This window comes from Schistocerca gregaria, chromosome 8, assembly GCF_023897955.1.
Source record: "Schistocerca gregaria isolate iqSchGreg1 chromosome 8, iqSchGreg1.2, whole genome shotgun sequence".
Taxonomy (NCBI): domain Eukaryota; kingdom Metazoa; phylum Arthropoda; class Insecta; order Orthoptera; family Acrididae; genus Schistocerca; species Schistocerca gregaria.
Window position 1 is genome coordinate 298,597,230 of NC_064927.1, and position 23,123 is coordinate 298,620,352.

Consider the following 23,123-nt stretch of genomic DNA (forward strand, 5'->3'; position numbering starts at 1 on the left):
TGTGCACCACATGTTCCACGTTATTGCGGACGTGCAACATAGTTCTCGAATTGCTAGCTGTCTCACTCCGCCTGCTGAGTAGGATGACCCGCGCAATGAGTAGAGGTAACTTAACCTGCAGTGCAGTTGAGACTATCCGACTCGGGGTCACAAAAATGACCAAAGCGTGAATACAGTAAGCAGGGTTAGATGGACGTAGGTTGCGGTCGTTATGCAGAGATGAGGAGGCTTGCACAGAATAGACCACGTGGAGTGCTGCAACAAACCAGTCATCGAAATGAAACAACCCAATAACTACCATCTATACCACAGAGAGCATTTAACTGCTTTCGCAGCTATTCGTTAAAGTTTATGTTTTAGGACAACGCAAATTTTCACATAATTTCACCAGCGAATATGGTGTACAACCTGACTCCAGTTTTAGAACAATGGCAGTAGTTTAAAAGAAACTTCATGTGGGGTATTCCGAAATGCCATTTCACCACCCTAAAACGTAGAACGTTCATTTAATCTCGTTGTGTTTCATGATAGGTTATTATGACATTATAATATCATTCAGTCAAGCGTAGATATTTGTAATTACGAAGGCTTTCCCGGCATAACAATTGATAATATTCTTCTCGGCTGTACAGTCCGATCATAACGCCATCTTGACACAATATTTCAGCTGTCCACCTGGCCGCCATCTTCAGGTGTGAGTGGTGGTACACGATCTCGCCGGAACTGACTTCTCAGCGCAAGCGGTGGCCCCTATATAGGCCGCAATGCAACGGTTCTTCTATCACGGGATGACTATCTGTGAAAGATGGATCATTTACTTGAGGACTCAGCCTGCTGAAGATTGCAGGACGACCCAACTGAACTGATAAAATGGAAGACGCTTTCACTTCTGAAGAAGAGTTTTTTACCTGACGATATTCTCAAAAAAACCTCGTCCTGGTGCTGCCGCTCCGCAGAGATTATACGGTCTACCAAAGAGTCTTAAGCAAGGGGTCTCGCCTCGTCCGATCTTGAGTAATTTGGGTGCTCATACCTACAATCTAGCCAGACTCGTGAACAGGGGTCGACCAGAGGTTTGTGACCTTACAACACTTATTGCCCGAACCGCTCGTTTCTGAGCCAAAAATATGGTTTTAGAATGGGAAGAGTTCGCCTAAAATATAATACCATACGACATAAGCTAGTAAAAATAAGCAAAGTAGACTAATTTTCGTGTCGAACAAACACTCACTTCAGATACCATTCGAATAGAAAGAATGGCAGAATTAAGTCTTTGAACAAGATCCTGAACGTAGGCTTTTCACGACAGTTTACTATCTATCTGAACACCTAGAATTTTCAACTGTTCAGTTTCACTAATCACATGCCGATTCTGCGAAAGTAAAACGTCGGGTTCTGTTGAATTGTGTGTCAGAAACTGTAAAAACTGAGTCTTACTGTGATTTAGCGTTAGTTTCTTTTCTACAAGCCATGAACTTACGTCATGAACTGCACTATTTGAAACAGAGCCAATGTTGTGCACAACATTCCTTACTACCAAGCTAGTGTCATCAGCAAACATAAATTTCTTAGAACTATCCGTAATACTAGAGGGCATATCATTTATATATAAATAAGGAAGAGAAGTGGCCCCAACACTGATCACTTAAGAACGCCTCATTTGACCGTACCCCACTCAGACCCCACATCACAGCCTTTGTGAACACTGTGAATAGTGACCTGCTGTCTGCCGTTAAGGTAAGAGGTGAACCAAATGTGTTCTATTCCCCGTATTCCATAACGGTCTAACTTCAGGAGCAATATTTTGTGATCAACACAATCAAACGCCTTAGTTAGGTCAAAAAATGTGCCTAGCGTTCGAAGCCTTTTGTTTAATCCAACCAGTTCCTCACATAGAAAAGACGATATAGCATTTTCAGTTGTTAAACGACCTCTAAAGCCGCATTGTACACCGGATAGCAAATTATGTGACGTAAAATGATCAATCATCCTTACATACACAGCCTTTTCAACAGCTTTAGCAAACACTGATGCACCCGAAACGATGGATTCTGCAGCAAGCCAATAATGTGCCCTGTCTGCCTGTATTATGGTAATGAATCCCGGTAGAGTATGTATGCTCGATTGATGATGACGCCACTGTAAAGTTTTTACTCAATGTTCGTGAGAATATACTCATGCTGAATAGCGGAAACACCACTCTATTCGTTTTTTGAGATACTAATTATTTTAATGACTTAAATTTTTTAATGTTCAGAACTACTATCGACTGCACAGTTTCTAGCAATCACACAGGCCACTCCAGCGATCGTTGAAATAAACATAACACTTTGTCTGTTAGTCACTCGTGGTACTGTGTTTTTCTTACATCTTCGACAAGATATTCATAATCGTTAAATTTTGTCAATTCTGGGCCCACACTTCCGACTGTGAGCACAAGTCATTCATGTTGCTTCTCGGTCGCCCTGTGCCCGCCGCTAGCTTACGACTGCTTGTGATCGCGACCCTCGGACTACCACGAGCCTCTGTAGGGTACGGCCAACTGCATATCGCTATCTTTTCCCGTGAACATACATGGTTAACAATAGGTAAACGTACGTTTCTCACGAAATACTCTGACGAGTACAACAGCGTTCTGAGGATTTCCTTTTTTCAAAGTACTTTCATAACGGGAAAATTAAATCAAAGTGGCACTTAGTCTACGGGAAACTTCACATAGTAATCTATAAATTAAAATTTAATAAAAATATGTGTAAATAAAAATATAAGGTGACATCAGAGGCATCAAGATGTGACCTCCTCATATCCTGTGTACGTTCACTCCCCTTTGCGATAGCACGCTCAATGGACACTGTATGTCATGTCAAGAAATGTAGCTCGAATTAGAAACTGAAGCATAAAATAAGATTTTAAATGATAAATCGCTGCACAAAACAGCAATATATTTTTTTGCTCTGAATATCATTCCTATGTTAAGAAATGAACCTTACTTGTTAATTTATTGCCCAGAATGAGATACCAAATTGAAACCTAGCGAAATCAGACAAGTGTGAGAAAAACCAATTGACCGTCTTGTAGAAACCTTATTCGCATTTCTACTTTGCATGAATCGTCCAGGACGAATTAAACGTTTTCATATCGTAAGAATTCAGCGACCCAGCGAGCTGTCGCAATGCTCAGACACTGGACTCCCACAGTGCGAGACTGCGGTTCAAATCCCAGTCCACCCAACCAACTGAGGTTTCCTGTGGTTCACCTAGATAGCTTAAAGCGAATCTCCGGATGATTACTTTGAAAGGGCGCTGCCGACTTCCTTCTCCAGCATCCTCTAGTCTGTTGAGGACGGGACGTTCAATTCCAGATCTTCCTTGCTTCCCATTTATTAGAATTTTACTACAGTGCCCACAGCTGATGGCGCAAGCCTCATCGAATGCAACAATGAAATTTCGTACAGTATATCTCAGTCACATTGTACCCGTGGTCTAGGGGTAGCGTCTTTATTCATAATCAAAACGTCTTGGGTCCCGGGTTCGACCCTCGCCATTGCCTAAATTTTGATAAATAATCAGGATTGGCGGCCGAAGACTTCCGGCATAAGCCTCAGCCTCATTCTGCCAACGGCCTTGTCAAAGAGATCGGAGGAGCGGATAGAGGTTCAGGGCACTCTCTTGTCCTAGGGGTGAGAAATTGCCCTTAAAAGGCTGAAGAATCAGCAATGATCAACGACACGAGGATGCAGAAGGCAATGGAAACCACTGCATTAAAGACACGTAACGTGTATCCACAGGACCTGTGGCCTGTAGTTGAAGAAATGTCATGATCTCTCCATTGGCAAAAGATTCCAAAATAGTCCCCCATTCTGATCTTCGGGAGGGGTCTGCCAAGGGGGAGGTTACCATGAGAAAAAGATTGAATAATCAACGAAAGGATAATGTTCTGCGTGTCGGGGCGTGGAATGTCAGAAGCTTGAACGTGGTAGGGAAACTAGAAAATCTGAACAAGGAAATGCAAAGGCTCAATCTAGATATAGTAGGGGTCAATGAAGTGAAGTGAAGTGGAAGGAAGAGAAGGATTTCTGGTCAGATGAGTATCGGGTAATATCAACAGCAGCAGAAAATGGTATAACAGGTGTAGGATTCGTTATGAATAGGAAGGTATGGCAGAGGCTGTGTTACTGAGAACATTTCAGTGACCGGGTTGTTCTAATCAGAATCGACAGCAGACCAACAACGACAACGATAGTTCAGGTATACATGCCGACGTCGCAAGCTGAAGATGAACAGATAGAGAAAGTGTATGAGGATATTGAAAGGGTAATGCAGTATGTAAAGGGGGACGAAAATCTAATAGTCATGGGCGACTGGAATGCAGTTGTAGGAGAAGGAGTAGAAGAAAAGGTTACAGGAGAATATGGGCTTGGGACAAGGAATGAAAGAGGAGAAAGACTAATTGAGTTCTGTAACAAGTTTCAGCTAGTAATAGTGAATACCCTGTTCAAGAATCACAAGAGGAGGAGGTATACTTGGAAAAGGCCGGGAGATACGGGAAAATTTTAATTAGATTACATCATGGTCAGACCGAGATTCCGAAATCAGATACTGGATTGTAAGGCGTACCCAGGAGCAGATATAGACTCAGATCACAATATAGTAGTGATGAAGAGTAGGCCAAAGTTCAAGACATTAGTCAGGAAGAATCAATACGCTAAGAAGTGGGATATGGAAGTTCTAAGGAATGACGAGATATGTTTGAAGTTCTCTAACGCTATAGATACAGCAATAAGGAATAGCGCAGTAGGCAACACAGTTGAAGAGGAATGGACGTCACTAAAAAGGGCCATCACAGAAGTTGGGAAGGAAAACATAGGTACAAAGAAGATATCTCCGAAGAAACCATGGGTAACAGAAGAAATACTTCAGTTGATTGGTGAAAGGAGGAAGTACAAACATGTTTCGGGAAAATCAGGAATACAGAAATACAAGACGCTGAGGAATGAAATAAATAGGAAGTGCAGGGAAGCTAAGACGAAATGACTGCAGGAAAAATGTGAAGACATCGAAAAAGATATGATTGTCGGAAGGACAGACTCAGCATACAAGAAAGTCAAAACAACGTTTGGTGACATTAAAAGCAACGGTGGTAACATTAAGAGTGCAACGGGAATTCCACTGTTAAATGCGGAGGAGAGAGCAGGTAGGTGGAAAGAATACATTGAAAGCCTCTATGAGGGTGAAGATTTGTCTGATGTGATAGAAGAAGAAACAGGAGTCGATTTAGAAGAGAGAGGGTATCCAGTATTAGAATCGGAATTTAAAAGAGCTTTGGAGGACGTACGGTCAGATAAGGCAGAAGGGATAGATAACATTCCATCAGAATTTCTAAAATCATTAGGGGAAGTGGCAACAAAACGACTATTCACGTTGGTGTGTAGAATATATGAGTCTGACGACATACCATCTGACTTTTGGAAAAGCATCATCCACACAATTTCGAAGACGGCAAGAGCTGACAAGTGCGAGAATTATCGCACAATCAGCTTAACAGCTCATGCATCGAAGCTGCTTACAAGAATAATATACAGAAGAATGGAAAAGAAAATTGAGAATGCGCTAGGTGACGATCAGTTTGGCTTTAGGAAAAGTAAAGGCACGAGAGAGGCAATTTTGACGTTACGGCTAATAATGGAAGCAAGGCTAAAGAAAAATCAAGACACGTTCATATGATTTGTCGACCTGGAAAAAGCGTTCGACAATATAAAATGGTGCAAGCTGTTCAAGATTCTGAAAAAAGTAGGGGTAAGCTATAGGGAGAGACGGGTCATATACAATATGTTCAACAACTAAGAGGGAATAATAAGAGTGGACGATCAAGAACGACGTGCTCGTGTTAAGAAGGGTGTAAGACAAGGCTGTAGCCTTTCGCCCCTACTCTTCAATCTGTACGTCGAGGAAGCAATGATGGAAATAAAAGAAAGGTTCAGGAGTGGAATTAAAAAAACAAGGTGAAAGGACATCAATGATACGATTCTCTGATGACACTGCTATCCTGAGTGAAAGTGAAGAAGAATTAAATGATCTGCTGAACGGAATGAACAGTCTAATGAGTACACAGTATGGTTTGAGAGCAAATCGGAGAAAGACGAAAGTAATGAGAAGTAGTAGAAATGAGAACAGGGAGAAACTTAACATCAGGATTGATGGTCACGAAGTCAGTGAAGTTAAGGAATTCTGATACCTAGGCAGTAAAATAACCAATGACGGACGGAGCAAGGAGGACATCAAAAGCAGACTCGCTATGGCAAAAAAGGCATTTCTGGCCAAGAGAAGTCTACTAATATCAAATACTGGCCTTAATTTGAGGAAGAAATTTCTGAGGGTGTACGTCTGGAGTACAGCATTGTATGGTAGTGAAACATGGGCTGTGAGAAAACCGGAACAGAAGAGAAGCGAAGCATTTGAGATGTGGTGCTATTGACGAATGTTGAAAATTAGGTGGACTGATAAGGTAAGGAATGAGGAGGTTCTACGCAGAATCGGAGAGGAAAGGAATATGTGGAAAACACTGATAAGGAGAAGGGACAGGATGATAGGGCATCTGCTAAGACATGAGGGAATGACTTACATTGTACTAGAGGGAGCTGTAGAGGGCAAAAACTGTAGAGGAAGACAGAGATTGGAATACATCCATCAAATAATTGAGGACGTAGGTTGCAAGTGCTACTCTGAGATGAAGAGGTTAGCACAGGGGAGGAATTCGTGGCGGGCCGCATCAAACCAGTCAGTAGACTGATGACCAAAAAAAAATGTTTCAGTCGGTTTATTTCGGGTAGGTGTGTTCCAGTTTTTTTCGAATGATGAACACTATTTTGCACCACTACCAAAATGCTTCATCCTTACACTCTACTGCAGGAATGAAACACTTATTCTTTCATTGTGGGAGTGAGTGATGGGTGTTACCGACGTGAACTTTCTTCAATGTTCAACCAAACCTCAACACGCAACAAGGTTTATGCTCAGCATAATAATATAATCAGGAAAATTAGCCGAACAATCTAAGATCGGACAGCCGCAAATGAAACGAGCTGCTCCAAAGTCTGTTCTGCTGTCATTGGCAAGAATCCTTATTTTTCCTCCCAAAGACGAGGTTTATTATGTAATCTTTACTGTCTCTTTTAACTGAATCCCCTGTGCTTCATACCGTCAGTTTACCCAAACTTGTTTTCAAATTCCCCAGTAATATACACACTCGAGGGATCGGTTCTAAAATAAATTTCTCGTCGGGAACTATCGTTTTAGCAGCGGTTACATGCTGCGGTCACCCGCTGTCAAGAATGGCAAACGGTAAGATCTTCTTCCATGACGGAAAATGTGTGACCCCCCGCTGCCGATTATCTTCAACACAAATAACTGACATTGTTCTTATTGCAGCCTCCAGTACGAAGACTGGTTTCATGCGGCTCTTCACGCTTTTCCCGTTTCTGTACAAGCTGTACAAGTATTCCAGTTAACTTGGGAGTACCTTTCTTTAACCTACACTGGTGTCCAAAATTAAAGCAACAAACCACTATCTCCCCATTCTGTGACTAATTCACGATATAATCATACAAACTGCCAACAGATGTCCGCGCGATCGATTTCTGCACCGAAGATGGCATTTTAGTCAATGAACAACCATTCCAACGATGACACAGGGCACCTATCAAACGGGATAGTGTTTTCCGGATAGTCCCACACCTACTATCGCAGTGCACACAGTCACAGACGGTGCAGTATGGCACAGAGAAGACTCCTACCGGGCTTGGAGGGCCATAGGAAGAAAGTGTCCCGATGGCTTAAAGTGAATCGTTCTGTTGTTTTTCGGATGTAGTGACAGTTTATAGAGATCGAAACTGTATCCCGATGACCAGGGCGGGGCCGATCGTGTGTAACATCAGAGAGAGAGAAACGTTATTTGCAGCATCCACACATGTATCGAGACAAACAGTATACAGAAGGCTTCGGAGAGTGGCCTTTACTGTCACAGACCTATCGTATGTGTACATCTGACGGTGCTTCAGAAAGGGAACGTCAGGAGTGGAACCATAAGTATGACATCTGTATGGTCGAACAGTCGGCCGATGTTATTTTCACAGATGAGTCCCGATTTGTTTTCGGAAGTGATTGTCGACGGATTAGTATCTGAATATAACGTGGAACACGAATTTGGGACCCAAACATTATGGAAAGAGACCTAACTGTGGGGCGTCCTCATTGATCTGAACAGGAACTATGATGAAAACTCAAACACCTCTTCATGAACTTGTGCGGTTTAATCGGAAAGGAACTTCTGTATCATGACGAGACCTTAGAATCCCATGTGCAGTTGTTACAAGATGCTATGTCCCAGACTTAGTATTGCTGGACGGTAGTGCTCTATCTCATTCAGGTGATTCATATTTTCTTGGAAACAGAAGAACTTGCACGCATGGCGTGGCCTACTCGCTTCCCCCGATCTGAATCCCATAGAGTAAGTGTGAGATGCACTAGGGACACAGGTTGCATCACGTTCTCGCCCACCAACCACTATCCAAGGATTTAGAGCAGCTCTGTAGGAAGAAGGGGTTAAAAAAATGGTTCAATGCCTCTGAGCACTATGGGACTTAACTTCTGAGGTCATCAGTCCCCTAGGACCTAGAACTATTTAAACCTAACCTAAGGACACCACACATATCCACCCCGAGGCAGGATTCGAACCTGCGACCGTAGCGGTCGCGCGGTTCCAGACTGTAGCCCTAGAACTGCTCGGCCACATAGGCCGGCGGAAGAAGGGGGTTTACTGTTCAACATAACATTGATGACATCATTTTCAGCATGCCCCATCGTTGTTAGGCCTGCACTGCTGCCAGAAAGTGGTCACACCCCATACTTACCTCATTAGTCAGTTGTCGGAACACATGTCTAAATCCGTTAACTTCGGTAAGACGAACAACATACTTGTCTACAGTTATGTAAGTTGGAGTTGGTTACGTTTTGTATTCTTTACATTGTTTTTACTTTACAACCACCTGTTTCTTACTGTTTTGTGGCAAAATAAACACAACTTTGCTACGTTTCTGTTTGTCCTTTAATTTTGGATTCTGGGCACAAGTGTATGTTCTGAGAAAATAGTAATGTTAGTACTACCTAGCGTATTCTCATATTTCCTCTGATCCCAAACTGATCGTCCGAGAGATCGGCTACTATCAATTTCTACATTCTGCTGTAAGTAATCCATGTCACTCTTCTATAATCATGACCTATTAAACTGAGTGTTCAGTAATACAACTGACGTCACTCACCTTCTTTGGAATTGGAATGACTACATTCTTCTTGTAAGCTGAGTCTATTACGCCTCTCTTACGTAACTTGAATGTGAGGTGGGGTAATCTAATCATAGCTGTCTTAACAACCACAATAAAGCCTGAACAATTTATTTTTACAATTAAATTTAATGTGTCAAAATTTCAAGCGATGAAACCTTATAAGCATTTACAATTAAAAACAATTAATCTTCTATAAAAATAATAACACTTAGGAGTAGGGAGATATTTACATATTTTGAACTGAAATATTCCAATAGGAAATTTTCTAATTTGTTTTAAGATAAAATTGTACAGAATTTGACAATTATACATTACCCAGCATCCACTTCTAGCTTGATCAGAAAAACTGACAACTTAGAAGCCTTTTCTAATTTGAGCAAAGTTCCAGTATATAGTTTAACCTGTTATTGCTTTGTCGGCACACAGTACAATTCCTATTTCAAAACTGAGCATTTCATTAACACACTGACGACAATTATTAAAAACTAGGCAATTTAACCGGCCCACAGCAGCTTCCCCTCTCCTGTTGCCAAGTCTGGTAGACGTTCAGCCTTAACACAACAGCTGTGTGTGTGCGAAGTCACTCAAACAGTGCTGTAGACTGTTACAAGGAATCTTGGAAGGCAGTAACCGCCCTGGATTCCCAAAAGATCGGTGCGGATTATGACGCGGCCTGTAACAACTTTCACGGAAAGTACGGGACTAGAGTTCAGATCTTCACTCTTACTGGTCACGCTATGGATACAACGTCCCACTTCATAATAATCGCCAGCCAGCGCTTGCCCCAACTGAACGTCCAGAAGCCACTGTCTTTCTCACTGGCCGTGCACCCATCGTCCGACAGATACAATACTTTGCCCACACTCCGGCTAAGCAAAGAGCTTCCGCCTACTAGGTAGTGCCAGTTTTCAACCATATAGTGCCACCATTACCTCATCCCTTGTAGAGCGGTCATTAACACTACCAGTGATATAGTCATCGATATTTGTTAATATTAGTAAGAATGACTGGGAAGACGATGAAACATTACTGCTGTGTGGAAGAAAATTATATGGGCATAAGAGCACATGCCTAATATTGCGTGCCGCGAGGCCCACCAGAGGCTGTACTGGGGAGAGACCAGTAATTAATAGCCATCATATAACAATCACCGTACAATTTCTTCGGTAAGCAGCCCCCTCTGCAAGCCAACATGAGTAGGTCGATGGATGGTTTTCATACGTGCGATACGGCTGCGATAGGTTAAGCAATTTTTTAACTCTAATTGAAAATGTATTCGGTTGTTTTTCAAAAGAATCCCTGAATATCAGATACAGGGACGTATAAGGCTGAGGTACTTGCATCTAAAAGGACTCTCAACAACATAGTTGAGATACTGATTAATTTCTCAAGTCAACGACACGGCAGCGACTAAGCCACGTTTGCAACGTGGACGCTGCAATGTCCTGGCAAGTCTGTCTGCCTCCTGGTCAGATACCAGAAACCGCAAACATGTGCTCCGAAGCGGCTATCGAGATTTTGCGAGGAAAGAAAGCAATGCCTCTTGTTGTACTCCGTCAACGCGTTGCAGGAGCTGTAATTACTGGCTGCGACTACCGGGTCACCGGTTCGATTCTCAACATCTGATCGTTTGTTATTCATTATTTATAGGAGGTCTCACACTTGCCTTAAACTGGGATATGGTAATTTACTGTAACATCCTATATGTGTTTGTCTTCTGGATCAGACAGTTCAACTCTGTATGTGCTTTCGTGTACGATCAATAAATATGTTTCCATCTATATCTACTCTACGGTCAGAAACTATCTAGAGAGCTTGTAACCGTGTTGCAGGTTAAGTTCAGCAGATGAATAATTGTTAAGTAAGAAATTGGATACTTTGCGCCGTTTCCAAGCTAATTAGCAGTGAAGTTAGCCAATCAGGCCTTAGAGCTCGGAAATTCAAGCGACCTGCCACATACTACAATCAGTACCAGTTGTTCTCATACCATAGATTAAAGTACTCGAAACTTCCAGTCTTTGGTTCGGGTTCGTTACTTACTACCGTCCCATGTCCCAATTTTGAACAGCTATCTTGTTCGGGTTTAGGAAACCATACCAAGTATATTCTTTGCTATACCGTCCCTGGCGAGCCGCTTGAATTTGCGCAAGCAACGGCCTGTTATCACTCCTAACTAACTCAGAAGAGGTGTAACGTATCGGATTTCTTTTCTCAACAGTTATTTCTCAACGCACCCACGCCTCAGCCGTCAGACAACCTTTCCAGACTTTTTGACCACTCTGCATACTCCGTACGCTATCACACGGTAGAAAGCGGAGATTCCTTGTACAATTGCTAGCGATTTCCTTCCTTGCTCCACACGGAAACATGGCGAGGAAGAAAACGACGGTCTGTATGCTTCCGCACGAGCAGTGACTTTCTCAACTCGCGGCCATTGCGCAAGATGTATGTTCCTGGCAGTTGGTCTGTCGCAAATAACGGTTCTTTAAACTTCCTGAATTTTATTTCGCGAAGAACAGGTCTTCATCCCCATCCAGGAATTCCGTTTGAGGTCACGGTCCATTTCCGTATCGCTCGCCTGTTGATCAAACCTTCCGGCAAGAAATCCACTAGCACGCCTCTGAATTACTTCAGCACCTCCCTTTAATCCGATTTCTTGGGGGTCTCAGATACGAGAGCACTACTCAAGAACTCGCAATGTTGTCTCGTTCATCGGTGAACTACACTTTCCTAGAATTCTGCGAATAATCCGAAATCATTCACCTTCCCTCCAAATGACCCTACGTCGACATTCCACTTTCATTCTCATTGCAGCTTAATGTACAGATATTTAATCGACCTCAATGTGTCAAGCAGCAAACCACTAATACGCTTACCGTGCATGAACATTTAACGATTGTTTTTCCCGTTCATCTGCATTAAGTTACGTTTTTCCACATCTACAGCAAGATATCATTCATTACAACCAATAGAAATCCTATCAACGGAGGTCATTAAAACACTACATTTTCTCACACACTGCAGCATAATCGGAAAACAGTCGTAGATTGCCGCTCAGCATGTCCTGCAGAACGTTGATGTGTACACCGAAAAAGGGCGGTCCTGTCACACTCCTAATGATGCCTTTCTTTCTGACGAACACTTGTCGTCGAGGAAAACATTCTGGGTTCTTGCTTAAAAAGTCTTCAAGACACCCACACGTCTGATAACTGCCTCCTCGTGCTTGAACATCCGTTAAAAGTTTGCAGTGGGACATTCTGTGTTGCTGACGACCCTACTCTTACAACTGCTCTTTGACTTTGTATTCTATGTGGCACTGTTTTCTTACATTGTTGTAAAAGTTCCAGATCACTTTGTTGTGAATGTTAACAATCCAGTTCGTTCGTCTTAGACGCTAACATGGAAATTGTGGCTTTTAGGATATACATTCCAAGACAAAAAGAAGACGCGCCAAGAATTAAATATCTGAACAGAACGGAAATCGGTAGATGTGAGTTACATGTACAGGCAAACAAATTATTATAATTTCAGAAAAATTAGATTCCTTATAAAAGAGGAAAACACAAACTGAGGAAGTCAATAACTTGTTGGGGCACCTCTGGTCCTTATGCAAGCATTTATTAGGCATCGCAATGATTGACAGAGTTGTTGGATGTGCTCCGGAAAGTAGCGTGCCAAACGCTGTCCAACTCCCTCGTTACAGCGTCAAAATCCGGAGCTGGCAAGTCCCTAAAACCAGCACTGGATTTTGGTGGTATAATCGGACAGCATTTGGTGCAATAGGTCCAACAACTCTGTCAATCAATGCCAAGCCGAATACTTCCTTGCATAAGACCCAGAAGTGGACCAACGCGTTATTGACTTCCGCAGTTTGTGAAGCTCTATCTCTAGACTAAATCATCAAATTTTGCTGTAATTGTAATATTTTGTTTTTCTATACATGTACATCACATCTACTGATTTCCGCCCCATTCGAATAATTCCTTCGTGGTGCCTCATTACTTTTTATTTATTTTTTCCTTAGAGTGTATTTACTGCCTTTTGCTTCTCCCTTCTGCGACACAGGAAAGCACATATCTGAGAGAGATGTTTGTTGTGTGGTTGCAGGGGGCGAATTCAGGGCGGCGGCGACATCAACACGGCCCTGGGTCTGCTGCCGGACAAGCTGAAGACCGAGCTGGCGCTGCACGTCAACCTCAGCGTCCTCAAGAAGGTTCGTACCTGCCCACCAACCGCAACTCCACAGGCAACCCCCCACTAACACACAGTTATTACTTAACGTTGCCTAACGACCGTGACGTTATATGATAACTACCTTCGGCTTCAACATCATATCTTAATATGATACTGAGTCGCCAGAAGCTGTGGGAATGCTCTGGAAGTTGGGCTATGGTCACAGCGGCGCCGGCAGCAGGGTGTTCCACCGACGATCGACATCGGCCAAAGACGGTCAAACTTTTGGAGTTAGTACTCCAGTATGTGAGCAGTCTCGCTGAAACTGATCCCAACGTCCGATCGTTCACAATACGACCGACGGACGGCTTACTTCAAATTAGTTCGTTTTCTTCAATTGAATCAACCGACGTTCCCATATGAAAATATAGGAATGTTAGAAACGTTTAACTTTAGTACAAGAAAGAAGGCGATTGTTGTATCCTCAGGACGAGCGGTATTATAACAGGGATATGTCTCGGAATCTATGGTCTGATATTTCTGCTTCATTGGAATCCACAAGTTTCCAAGAACTTAAAAATGCAATAGTAATCAATCAGTCAGTACCTTATACACTCCTGTAAATTGAAATAAGAACACCGTGAATTCATTGTCCCAGGAAGGGGAAACATTATTGACACGTTCCTGGGGTCAGATACATCACATGATCACACTATTATTGAATTTAAGACAGCTAACTACTTCCAAACTTTTCTGTACCTCATAAATACCATGATGACACTCAGCTTCTTTTGTTAACACTTTCTCCCAAAAGAAAGCACACGAGTTGAACTACTGGGACTGATGTCCTCTGAGTTATTTAAACACATCAGTTCTTTCTTCCCAGCAATTTGGAGGTATCTGATGACAAAACTGTCTTAATGTCCGCTTTATCATGTAAACGCCCCACCAGTAAAAACTAATAATATATCTGCTTTTTCACACAGATGTCATTTTTCCTCTGTCTCCAAATGTGAAGCACTTGCCTCTTACATCCTCATGTTTAGTATCTCTATTGTCTGTAATTACTTACTATTCGATCGCTCCAACTCCTTGCTGGTCTACCTATTAATCTTCTCCCTAGTGGTTAATAATTCATTACTATTTTAGGCATTCTATTTTCGTTCCTTCTTGTGATATGATTTCTACCTTTATTTATATTCTTCTTGAACTTTTCATTTATACTATTTAATCTCATTCTTTTCTGACTGTTGTGCTGCATAACAAACCACATATTCTGTAGCCAGCTGCTCTTCTTAAAAATACACTCCTGGAAATTGAAATAAGAACACCGTGAATTCATTGTCCCAGGAAGGGGAAACTTTATTGACACATTCCTGGGGTCAGTCAGATACATCACATGATCACACTGACAGAACCACAGGCACATAGACACAGGCAACAGAGCATGCACAATGTCGGCACTAGTACAGTGTATATCCACCTTTCGCAGCAATGCAGGCTGCTATTCTCCCATGGAGACGATCGTAGAGATGCTGGATGTAGTCCTGTGGAACGGCTTGCCATGCCATTTTCACCTGGCGCTTCAGTTGGACCAGCGTTCGTGCTGGACGTGCAGACCGCGTGAGACGACGCTTCATCCAGTCCCAAACATGCTCAATGGGGGACAGATCCGGAGATCTTGCTGGCCAGGGTAGTTGACTTACACCTTCTAGAGCACGTTGGGTGGCACGGGATACATGCGGACGTGCATTGTCCTGTTGGAACAGCAAGTTCCCTTGCCGGTCTAGGAATGGTAGAACGATGGGTTCGATGACGGTTTGGATGTATCGTGCACTATTCAGTGTCCCCTCGACGATCACCAGAGGTGTACGGCCAGTGTAGGAGATCGCTCCCCACACCAAGATGCCGGGTGTAGGCCCTGTGTGCCTCGGTCGTATGCAGTCCTGATTGTGGCGCTCACCTGCACGGCGCCAAACACGCATACGACCGTCATTGGCACCAAGGCAGAAGCGACTCTCATCGCTGAAGACGACACGTCTCCATTCGTCCCTCCATTCACGCCTGTCGCGACACCACTGGAGGCGGGCTGCACGATGTTGGGGCGTGAGCGGAAGACGGCCTAACGGTGTGCGGGACCGTAGCCCAGCTTCATGGAGACGGTTGCGAATGTTCCTCGCCGATACCCCAGGAGCCACAGTGTCCCTAATTTGCTGGGAAGTGGCGGTGCTGTCCCCTACGGCACTGCGTAGGATCCTACGGTCTTTGCGTGCATCCGTGCGTCGCTGCGGTCTGGTCTCAGGTCGACGGGCACGTGCACCTTCCGCCGACCACTGGCGACAACATCGATGTACTGTGGAGACCTCACGCCCCACGTGTTGAGCAATTCGGCGGTACGTCCATCCGGCCTCCCGCATACCCACTATACGCCCTCGCTCAAAGTCCGTCAACTGCACATACGGTTCACGTCCACGCTGTCGCAGTATGCTACCAGTGTTAAAGACTGCGATGGAGCTCCGTATGCCACGGCAAACTGGCTGACACTGACGGCGGCGGTGCACAAATGCTGCGCAAATAGCGCCATTCGACGGCCAACACCGCGGTTCCTGGTGTGTCCGCTGTGCCGTGCGTGTGATCATTGCTTGTACAGCCCTCTCGCAGTGTCCGGAGCAAGTATGGTGGGTCTGACACACCGGTGTCAATGTGTTCTTTTTTCCATTTCCAGGAGTGTATTATTCATGTTCTGTGGCATCATGTCTATATTTTCTGCGGGCAGCGACGTTGCCGTAGTGGATACACCGGTTCCCGTCAGATCACCGAAGTTAAGCGCTGTTGGGAGTGGCCGGCTGCGGATGGGTGACCATTCGGGCCGCCATGCGCTGTTACCATTTCTCGAGGTGCGCTCAGCCTCATGATGTCAACTGACGAGCTACTCGACCAAGACCGGGAGAGCAAGGTGCTGACCACACGCCCTCGTATCTGCGCCCTCACTGAGGATGACGTGGCGGTCAGATGGTCCGGATAGGCCACTTGCACCCTATGTCATCTGCAACTTAGGCAAAATGTGTATCGGAAATTTTAGACCTAGGTAATAAAATCAAAAATCTTGTGTTCCAGTTAGAAGGGTGGCGTATGTCAATTTTTAATGCTTAATGCTACTGTAGTAGTAGACCTTTTTGGGTTAAGGTAGGCACTCATTAGCTTTCTACAAATTATTATTACTGGTCACTAATGTTTTTATGCAAGTACAGTGATGATTGTGTTGGTCGTGGTTTACAAATGTGATGTACGTTTTTTCACTTTTCAGTGTTTTTGGTGTTCATAGTATCTTATTTTAAAAGTTATGTTCTCTTTCAAACACTTGCTGAATGACAGTCATTGAAGATTAACAGGGTTATGTCTGTTTTGCTGAATTTATTTGAAGGTGTGCGTAGTGTTCGTAATCTTGCTTTCCTACTTCACTACGAATCACCACAACGTTTCTCCCTTCATCTCAAATAGTCGTAAAACTTGTCTGGTTATTACAGTAACCGGGGAAAGAGCATACAGAACTCGCTACGTTTATTTCGAAAAGATATAGGATAGGACAGATACTAAAGTTTTTGGCAGTGCCATAAACTGACGTAGCTGATCGGACACACCGCTACCAAACTGACGGCCGATTTTATCGGTGCCACTGCGACAATAGCCGTGCGATCCGTTTTGACTCCCCAGAGTCGTGATAGAATTGGTTACTACATTCAAATCGATTGCGATCTGACTCGCAGTACACCTTAGACTACCATTTTTATTTTCTTTCGGGGAGGTGACAACACGACCTCCGTCACGTACGTGTCGAAATATTGTGCAGCGGTTGACGCACCTCGAAATAGTGTCCATAAGATATTGAACATCCATCCCTGACGCTGAGTACCTCAAATACACAAAGTTTTGTTTTATCTTTGACGGACACTGACGAGTTAAGGCATCTACATCTACAAGGATCCTATGCAAACTACATTTAAGTGCCTGGAAGGGTGTTTATCGAGCAACCTTCACAATTCTCTATTAGTCCAATCTCGTATAGCGCTTGGAAAGAGCAAACATCTATATCTTTCTGTACGAGCTCAGATTTCCCTTATTTTATCATGGTGATCGTTTCTTCCTATGTAGGTTGACGTCAAAAAATATTTTCGCATTCGAAGACGAAATTTGATGACTGGAATTTCGTGAGAAGGTTCCTCCGCAGCAAAACGCCTTTGTTTTAATGACGCCCAGCCGAATCCTGTATCATTTCAGTGACAGTCTCTCCCCTATTTCGTGATTATACAAAACGTGCTGCCCATCTTTGAACTTTCTCGGTGTATTCCGTCACTCCTATCTGGTAAGGATTCCACAAGGCGCAGTAGTGTTCTAAACGAGGGCGGAAAAGCGTAGTGTAGACGTCTCCTATGTAGGTCTGTTACATTTTATAAGTGTCCCACCAGTAAATCGAGGTCTTTGGTTAGCCTTCATCATAACATTTTCTGTGTGTTCCTTCTAATTTAAGTTGTTCCTAATTGTAATTCCTAGGTATTTAGTTTAAATAGCAGCTTTTAGATTTGACTGATTTATCGTGTAACCGAAGATTAACGGATTCCTTTTAACACTCATGTGGATGACCTCAGGCTTTTCATTATTTAGGATCAACTGCCAATTTTCGCACCATTCAAATATCTTTTCTAAAGCTATTTGCAATATGTTTTGATCTTTTGACGACTTTACTAGTCGATAAGCCACAGCGTCATCTGCAAACAACCTATGACGACTGCTTAGATTATCTCCCAAATCGTTTATATTAATACGGAACAGCAAAGTGCCTGTAGCACTACCTTGGGGAACGCCAAAAATCACTTGTGTTTTACTCGATGACTTTCTGTCAGTTACTACGAACTGTGACCCCTATGACAGGAAATCGCGAATACAGTAACATAACTCAGACGATATTCAATAACCACGCAGTTTCACTACAAGCCGCCTATGTGGTACAGTGTCAAAAGCTTTCCGGAAATCAACAAATATGGAATCATTTCGAGATCCCTTGTCAATAGCATTCAACACCTCATGCTAGTAAAGAGCTATTTGTGTTGCACAAGATCGATGTTTTCTAAATCCGTGTTGACTGCGAGTCTATAGACAATTTTCTTCGAGGCAACTCATAATGTTCGAACACAATATATGTTCCAAAATCCTGCTGCATATCGACGTTAATGATATGGGCCTGTATTTAGTGGATTACTTCTACTGCCTTTCTTGCATGTTGGTGTTATCTTTGAAACTTTCCAGTCTTTGTGTACAGATCTTTCGTCCAGCGAACGGTTGTATATTATTGTTAAGTATGGAGCTATTGCGTCGGCATATCCCGGTAACAGGTATACAGTCTCGACCAAAAGACTTGCTTTTGTTAAGTGATTTAAGTTGCATCACTACTCCGAAGGTATCTACATCTACGTTGCTCACGTTGGCAGCTATTCTTGATTCGAATTCTGGAATATTTGCTCCGTCTTCTTTTGTGAAGTCACTTCGGAAGGCTGTGTGTGTGATTTACACTTATATTGTTAATTTGGAAGGAGTGAAGATTCTCTCTCAGATGGCGTCATGTGAATTTTTATTAGCTTTTTTTAATATGTATATTTCTCGGTTATTTTTGGAGGATTTGGGTGTTACAATATTCAGTCTCGCTACAACAACTCGGTATTGACTAATCCCTGCATCCGTTTTGATGCTCGTTATTAACTCAAGATTAATTGTTGCTAAGAGGTTAAGTGTGTTTTCACAACCGTTTACTATTAGCGTGAACTAAATTCTCGAAATAATTTTCAGAGAATGCGTTTAGCACAATTTCGGATTATGTTTTATGCATACCTCCGGAATGAAACACTTATTTTCGCCAACATATCGAGTGTAAATAGAAGTCACCACCAACTACAAGTCGGCTACGTGTTTCTAATCAAAGTCAAGTTTTCTTTGAACCTTTCAGCAACTGTACCATCTGAATTGGGAGTGCAGTAAAAGGACCAATTATTATTTTATTCCGGTCGCCAACAATGACCTCTGCCCATACTCACAGGAACCATCTACTTCAATTTCGCGACAAGATAAACTACTTCTAACAGCAACAAATTCGCCAGCGCCAACCGTGCTTAGCCTATCCTTTCGGAACACCGTTAGGTTCTTCGCAAAAATTTCGGGTGAGCTTATCTCCGGCTTTAACCAGCTTTCAGTGCCTAAAACACTTTGAGCATCAGTGCTTTCTATTAGCACTTGGAGCTGTGGTACTTCCCCAACACAGCTACAACTATTTACAACTGATATACCGATGGTTCCTGTATCTACGTTCTTCCTGTGTTCAGCCTGCGCCCTTTGTGACTCAAGCCTTTTGTGTTTTTCCGAGACCCTCTAACCTAAAAAATCGCCCATTCCATCCCACACACCCCTTGCTACCCGTGTAGCCGCCTCCTGCGTATAGTGGACTCATGACCTATTCAGCGCAACCCGAAACCCAACCACCCTATGGCTCAAGTCGAGAAATCTGCAGCCTGCACGGTCGCAGAACCGTCTGAGCCTCTGATTCAGTCCTTCCAGTCGGCTCTGAATCAGAAGGCCGCAATCGGTCCTGTCAACCATATGATTAATAACGTGTTGGTCCATTTTTGAAATACAATGCAGCAACTGTTCTGCGTGGTATGGAAGTTCTTTGTAGTTTTTGAGAGATATATGGTACCAGATGTGTAGACAGGTCACGTAATTGCCGCAATGGCTCACGGTCCATGACCGCAGCAGTGGAGCCCTGTAGCTCCCGACAGCGTTTCATTAGTCTCAGACAGGGTGAATTTGGGGGCGAAGACGTCGTGAGATGACTACCATACTGCGATCACTACAATCCTCCTCAACCCGCCAAAAGATATATCTGACCTATGAAACGGACATTTATCTCGCAGGAAGGTGACATCTCGGTTAGTGAAGTCTCAAAACATGTAGTGATGCCGGTAGTACACAATGTTCACATCGTCCACAGCTGTCATGGTAGCTTAAATTACTGCCATTGGCCCCAAGAAAGCCTTCTAGAATGTGCGCCATAGCATAATACAGCCCTCAACCGGTCTGAGTCCTTGGTGCACTTCATGTTTCGGGCTGTCGTTTACCTGGATGACGGCCTATTGATATGCGACCATTGACCTTGTATAATGCTAAAGATGATTCATCCGGCTGCGCAAGATATTTCCACTGATGCATTATCAATGATTCAGTGGCGACGGCAATCGTAATTGACTATGTCGTTGGCTCAACATGGCCAGACGTAGGGACCGTCTACTACAGACCACCATGATCCAAACGTACGTTGAACAATGTTATCTGAAACACTTGCGTCTGTATCAGCGTTGTACTCTGTAGTCAGATGTGCCACAGTTGACCGCCTATCCTGGTTTATAGAGAAAGCAAACATACGACCTCCACATTATGTAATTAGGTGTGAACGTCCAAAATCTTGCCGTCAGTCTACAACTTCCCACAGATACTCTCGACAGTAGCACACGAACAACCGACCAGTTTCGACGTTTTTTTTATGCCCGTTCCCAGATGCCAGGCCATTAAAACCACCCTTTTGTCTAAGTCGCTTACGCCAGTGGATTTACCCATTTGCGATCCATATCGTCGCTGGAATGATTCTCCATTAGTTTCTGCTTCTAATATACACTCCTGGAAATGGAAAAAAGAACACATTGACAACGGTGTGTCAGACCCACCATACTTGCCCCGGACACTGCGAGAGGGCTGTACAAGCAATGATCACACGCACGGCACAGCGGACACACCAGGAACCGCGGTGTTGCCCGTCGAATGGCGCTAGCTGCGCAGCATTTGTGCACCGCCGCCGTCAGTGTCAGCCAGTTTGCCGTGGCATACGGAGCTCCATCGCAGTCTTTAACACTGGTAGCATGCCGCGACAGCGTGGACGTGAACCGTATGTGCAGTTGACGGAGGGCGTATAGTGGGCATGCGGGAGGCCGGGTGGACGTACCGCCGAATTGCTCAACACGTGGGGCGTGAGGTCTCCACAGTACATCGATGTTGTCGCCAGTGGTCGGCGGAAGGTGCACGTGCCCGTCGACCTGGGACCGGACCGCAGAGACGCACGGATGCACGCCAAGACCGTAGGATCCTACGCAGTGCCGTAGGGGACCGCACCGCCACTTCCCAGCAAATAGGGACACTGTTGCTCCTGCGGTATCGGCGAGGACCATTCTCAACCGTCTCCATGAAGCTGGGCTACGGTCCCGCACACCGTTAGGCCGTCTTCCGCTCACGCCCCAACATCGTGCAGCCCACCTCCAGTGGTGTCGCGACAGGCGTGAATGGAGGGACGAAAGGAGACGTGTCGTCTTCAGCGATGAGAGTCGCTTCTGCCTTGGTGCCAATGATGGTCGTATGCGTGTTTGGCGCCGTGCAGGTGAGCGCCACAATCAGGACTGCATACGACCGAGGCACACAGGGCCAACACCCGGCATCATGGTGTGGGGAGCGATCTCCTACACTGGCTGTACAGCTCTGGTGATCGTCGAGGGGACACTGAATAGTGCATGGTACATCCAAACCGTCATCGAACCCATCGTTCTACCAAGCCTTTCCACAGGACTACATCCAGCATCTCTACGATCGTCTCCATGGGAGAATAGCAGCCTGCATTGCTGCGAAATGTGGATATACACTGTACTAGTGCCGACATTGTGCATGCTCTGTTGCCTGTGTCTATGTGCCTGTGGTTCTGTCAGTGTGATCATGTGATGTATCTGACCCCAGGAATGTGTCAATAAAGCTTCCCCTTCCTGGGACAATGAATTCACGGTGTTCTTATTTCAATTTCCAGGACTGTATAATTACCCTCCCGCTTGACGTTACCCCCAATGCCACCAGACGGTATTCTATATCGCGGTGGGTAGTGGTCGTAATGTTGTGACTCTAAACACCCTTCTCGTAGCAGTTCAGTAAGGGCGTAGAGACTCCAAACGTAGATTGGACATTTGGGGCTTTCGTACACTGTTCATTTTTTCAACTTTCACAAGTTTAAACGGTACGCATTGTCACTGTTGTTGGCAGAAGAGCCAACACCGTGTTACTAGAGGATGCCGAAATGCACACAGGCTGGCGTGAGGAGGGAAGAACTATACTGGCGTGAGGTCTGGAACATGACAAGGAATTAGAATTCAGAAAGCGGACGTAATTAGTTTGGTACTTAACTTTAATCCATTAATGATGAACGTCGCTCTTGACGGTACATGATTCACAATATCTGTTCAGAATACATTCGTAGTTACTGAATAGGGCGCGTTGCTAGGTCGTAGCAAATGACGTAGCTGAAGGCTATGCTAAACTATTGTCTCTGCAAATGAGAGCGTATGTAGTCAGTGAACCATCGCTAGCAAAGTCGGCTGTACAACTGGTGCGAGTGCTAGGGAATCTCCATAGACTAGACCTGCCGTGTGGCGGCGCTCGGTCTGCAATCACTGATAGTGGCGACACGCGGGTCCGACGTATACTAATAGACCGCGGGCGATTTAAAGGCTACCACCTAGCAAGTGTGGTGTCTGTT

At 44.2% G+C, this 23,123-nt stretch overlaps 1 protein-coding gene across 1 annotated transcript in view; it reads left to right on the forward strand.

Moving 5' to 3' along the window:
- Window positions 1–23,123, forward strand: part of LOC126285155 (cyclic nucleotide-gated cation channel alpha-3-like) — an 884,508-nt gene that overhangs the window by 715,355 nt on the left and 146,030 nt on the right. Inside the window, exon 13 of the mRNA XM_049984467.1 lies at window positions 13,448–13,553. Within this exon, the coding sequence (XP_049840424.1) occupies window positions 13,448–13,553 (106 nt within the window). The remainder of the gene's footprint in view (window positions 1–13,447; window positions 13,554–23,123) is intronic.